General features: G+C 52.0%; 1 protein-coding gene across 1 annotated transcript in view; it reads right to left on the reverse strand.

The window, feature by feature from the left end:
* Positions 1–1,501: 1,501 nt before the first annotated feature.
* LOC132450323 (MAM domain-containing glycosylphosphatidylinositol anchor protein 2-like) overlaps positions 1,502–5,000 on the reverse strand; it is a 19,880-nt gene continuing 16,381 nt past the window's right edge. Inside the window, exon 4 of the mRNA XM_060042403.1 lies at positions 1,502–1,811. Within this exon, the coding sequence (XP_059898386.1) occupies positions 1,621–1,811 (191 nt within the window). The 3' untranslated portion in view covers positions 1,502–1,620. The remainder of the gene's footprint in view (positions 1,812–5,000) is intronic.

Here is a 5,000-nt window from a genome sequence, read left to right on the forward strand (position 1 = left end):
TGCGCATTCCGTTGGTGATTCACAGGGAATTGCTTCCATTTCCAGCCCTTTCAACCGTCCAATTCCCCTTCTTCCCCCCCCCCCCCCCCCCGTTCAAAAAATACCCCAGGCCGTTGAGTGAGTGGCACCGCTTTGAGTTCGCTATCGTTCATTTTAAATATTCTTCTCAATTTACATAAATGAATAGAAAATGAAGACTGGGCGAGAATAAATTAGCCTCTGCTAATTAGCTGTTAAGCCATCTTTGAATGCCACATCTTCAGGAGGAAAGCGTTTTTTACAGGTTGGAGTGGTGGCAGGGGGGTCCAAATCCAGAGAATTTGGCCCAATCTTAGGTCTTCTCTCCCCCTCCCTCCCTCTCTTTCAATCTCCCTCACAAACACACATGCATGTTCACACACACACACACACACACACACACACACACACACACACACACACACACACACACACACACACACACACACACACACACACACACACACACACACACACACACACACACCACACACACAGAAGGGGCCCATAATGGGCGAGCAGGCTGGCGTCCCCGGCAGCTGTGCGTCTGTGTGCTAGCGTTTAGCACAGCTTCCCAGCAGCCGTTCCAGGAGGCAGGATTCAAGGCGTTGCCCCAGCGTCCCAGCGACAACGACTAAAGAGGGAAGGCAGGGGATTTGCCTAATTCTACAAAAAAAAAACCCTCACTTCAAAAGGGGAAATTGGACGGCCGTAGAAGGGGAGCGCTACGACGGAGGAACGCTCAATCCGCCAGTCACACTGAGACCCACCGGAGGGCCAGACGAAGCCGGTGCATAGTGAGGAGAGCACGCGCTTAATGCCTCACGGAGAGGTGGAGTGTTGGGGCGTTTCTGTGGGAGGGGGGGGGGGTTGCACTGGGTGGAACACACACGCGTGGAACACGCAGAGAGCACACGCGTGCACGCGCACACGGACGGGCACACGACAAACACAACCAACACCTAATCACACACACATGAGATCCTTGTGTATACACTGGGGTACACACCCACCACACAGGCTCCCTCGGTCTCGTTTACAGCGTACAGAGCAGATGCTTTTGCTCATTGTAATGTATACACAAACACCCACATAAACACACGCTCAGCGTCATATACAACACACACACACACACACACTCACAAACACACACCTCCCTCACAAACTTCCACAATCAAAACCTCTTCCTCATACACAATATACAGTATATGTCTGTGCTCATTCTCATGAACATACACACTCACAGACACACACACACACAAACAACACACACACACAAACACTCACACAACCAAACACACACACACACCCTTGTATACAGTATACAGAGTTGATGTGCTCATTGTCATTAAACACAAACACATCACACACACACCCTCAGCCTCATTTAAATGATACAGAGAAGACTCCTGTGCCCATTCTCATGTAAAGACACACACACACACACACCTCGACCCCCCCCCCCCCCCCCCCCCCCCCTCGCCGCCCCCGGGTACTCACACTGGACGATGAGCTCCACCAGCGCCTCGCGGGCCTTGACGTTGAAGCCGTTGAACTGGCTGGTCTGGCAGCGGTACGAGCCCGTCATCTCGCGGGACACGTTCACCACGCGCAGCACGCCGTCGTAGCTCTCCGTCTGCATGCTGCCGTCGGGCATGGGCGCCTCCTTGTCGGCCCGCGACCACAGGATGATGGGCTTGGGCTTCCTGAAACAAGGCACTCCAGCTCCACCGTGTCCCCCTCCCGAGCCACCAGCGGGGACTTGCCCCGCGGCACGGTCAGGTTGGGGGGAACTAAGAAAGAGAAAAACAGAGGAGGGACTGATATGGGGCTCTAGAAAATCGGCGTGCGGGGTCGCGGGCGGTGGTCGATGGGGGGGGGGGGGGGTCGCCCGTGGGGATGGAGGGGGGGAGGGCGGTGGAGCGAGAGGCGGGGTGGATATGGGGGTCGCGGGGGGGTGGGCTGTGGGGGCTGTTATGATGGTCATGATGGAGGTTTAGGTCACGCAGCCCGGCGTGAGAGGAGGCGCCATGCGGAGACACGCTCGCCGGCGACGGTCTGAGCGCGTGCGGACTAGCAGGTGCGGACCGAGCGCGTGCGGACTGAGCGTGTGCGGACGGCCCGGTCGTCAGCGGCAGAGGGAGGGAGGGTACAAGATGAGCATCAAGCAATGGCAAGCGGTGGGCAACGCAATGATGGGCCGACAAGCACGTACTCTTCTGACCAGAAGAAAAGCAAGACTGGATCGCATCTCTCTAGCTTTTGGTCAACAGCATCATCATCATCATCATCATCATCATCATCAAAACCTCTATCAACATAACTCCCGCTCCGAGCGTGTCATCACAATGTCTCCAGCGTGACATCCTTGACTTCCCCTCGAAATCCTCAGCATAGCCTGCGGTACGTCACTGTGTTTACTTTCAACAGCGTGTCACTTTTATCATCACCAAAGTGTTCAAGCCCAGTGCATGACAATACCTGGTGAAGGCAAGGGAGACGACGATCATCATCGTCGTCTCCCTCACCATCATGATCATCATCATCAATACTTCCATATCATCATCATCACCATCACCATCTCTACTGCCTTCAACACCATCATCCTCATCCTCACCATCTCTACTGCCTTCAACACCATCATCCTCATCCTCATCATCACCATCACCATCTCTACTGCCTTCAACACCATCATCCTCATCTCAATCCTCATCCCTCACCATCACCATCTCTCCTGCCTTTCAACACCATCATCTCCGAATCCGTATCTGCATTGTCTTCATCCTCATAATGTTAATAACATCATCAGCATCTTCCTTAACCTCATCACCATCATCCTCCTCTTCATCATCACCCTCTTCATAATGCTCACCATCTCCATCACCATCATCTGCATCATCATCATCTATCATCATCATCATCCTCATCCACAAAACCTGAATCAGCCGCATTACATTCACCTTCATCGTCACTCTCACCATCCCTGCCGCCACCTTCGTCATCATCAGCTCTAGCCAATCCTTGTATCTTCACCCAACCTTCTCCAGCGTCACTATCCAAAACGACAGTGCATCTTCACTTTATCATCACCCCACCACCCGCGCCACCACTTTCCCCTGTTTCACATTCATGAAGGATGATATCCACTCTCCGTCCGGCCGGGCTATATGGGCTCTATTCTGTGCACTGTGCGTTCCCGCCGAAAGCCAATCGGACAAACTGACACCATGTTCTTCCTCACACGCGGCTGGTCGTCATTTCAGGCTCCATAAAATCTGTTGAAGCAATTTGTTGGGCCCCACAGGTGGTGGGCTCTATGTGGTTTAGTGTTGAGTGGGTGGGCGCACTTTCTGCCCTCTGAATCCCTCTTCTCTGTCCCCGCTCTCTCCCTCCTCTCCCTCTCTCTGTCTCTCTCTACAGTGTGAAGTTGGGAAGGCACACTTTCCGACCCTCAGAATCCGTCCTCCTCCTTCCTCTCTCTCTCGTTTCTTTTCTCTCAACCAATTACTGTATTTAGCTCCGACGCAGCACACTTCCATTTCAAAGCGTGGCGGTGCGGTTATCATTCTGAGCATCCGTGGTCATCATTATCGGGATAATTACCATCTTCGCGTCCAACCACCTATCTCCGCACCACTAACTTTCTTTCTTCTTCGTTCTCCTTCACCGAGTAGCTCCATTTCTATCGTGCCAACCCCTCAACCCCGTCTCGTATCTCACTGCTATTCCCGGGACGTTTTCTCGCTCCGATCGTCTCGTTGTCTCGCGTTACATGGAGCGCTCGGAGCAGAATCCTCCCAAAGGCCCAGAGCATTACCGTAGGTCAGGGCGCACAATGTTTGCCATCAATATTTTTGCCCCAGTTTGACAACTTTCCAAGGCCGTCTCTAAGCAAACAATAATAATGAAAGAAGCGCAAAGTGCTGAACTATGGATACATTCCTTTACTGCCCTGTATCTGCTTGTGCTATTCTGTTCAGTGTGTGTGGTGTGTGTGTGTGTGTGTGGTGTGTGTGTGTGTGTGTGTGGTGTGTGTAGTGTGTGTGTGTGTGTGGTGTTGTGTGTGTGTGTGTGTGTGTGTGTGTGTGAGTGATGGTTGACTGTGTGAGTGGTTGTGGTTTGGGTTCATAAAACGAACAACAGAACAAGGATGTTTATCATCTAGCTCTCGTGTGTGTGTGTGTGTGGTGTGTGTGTGTGTGTGTGTGTGTGTGTGTGTGTGTGTGTGTGTGTGTGTGGTGTGTGTGTGAGGTGTGTGGTGTGTGTGTGTGTGTGTGAAGCTAGTGGGAAAAAGAGTGGGTGAATTAGAATGTCCTTCAGTAAAGTTGTAGCTGTTGGTTAGCATTTCGCTGTGAGGGTGTTTATGGGATACATGATTACGTGTGCATGCGTGCTTGTGTGTTGTGTGCGGTGCGTGTGTGAGTGCGTGCATGTGTGTGTACTATGCATGCATGTGTGTGTGTTTGCATGCTTGTGTGGGTTTGCGTGCATGCATTTTTATGCGTGCATCATGTATGTGTGGTGTACGTGTGTGTGTGTGTGTGCGTGCATTCGTCGTGTAAGTGTGTGCGTGCATGTGTGTATGTGTGTGAGGTAAACTAGATTGGAAGACAGCAGAACTAGCAGGTTGGAGTTGGCAGGCTGAGTCCTTATTCCGGCCGCTAGCCAAGTAATTTGTTTAATTAGCAGACCTGGCAGGTCGACATGGTCCTAATGCCCCGTTTGTGTGTGCGTACATGTGTGCATAGGGACCATGCCAGTGTCTCCACATTTGTTGTGTGTGTGTGTGTTTGTGTGTACTTGTGTTGTGAGCGGGCGAGCGTGCATGTGAGCGTGCCTCCGTGTTTGTATCTGTGTGTGTGTGTGTGTGTGTGTGTGTGTGTGTGTGTGTGTGTGTGTGTGTGTGGTGTGTGTGTGTGTGTGTGTGTGTGTGATTGTCTAAATCCAAACAAACATGAGCACGCAAGATGTTGTTTCCAATT

This window comes from Gadus macrocephalus, chromosome 21 (genome assembly GCF_031168955.1).
Source record: "Gadus macrocephalus chromosome 21, ASM3116895v1".
NCBI lineage: Eukaryota > Metazoa > Chordata > Actinopteri > Gadiformes > Gadidae > Gadus > Gadus macrocephalus.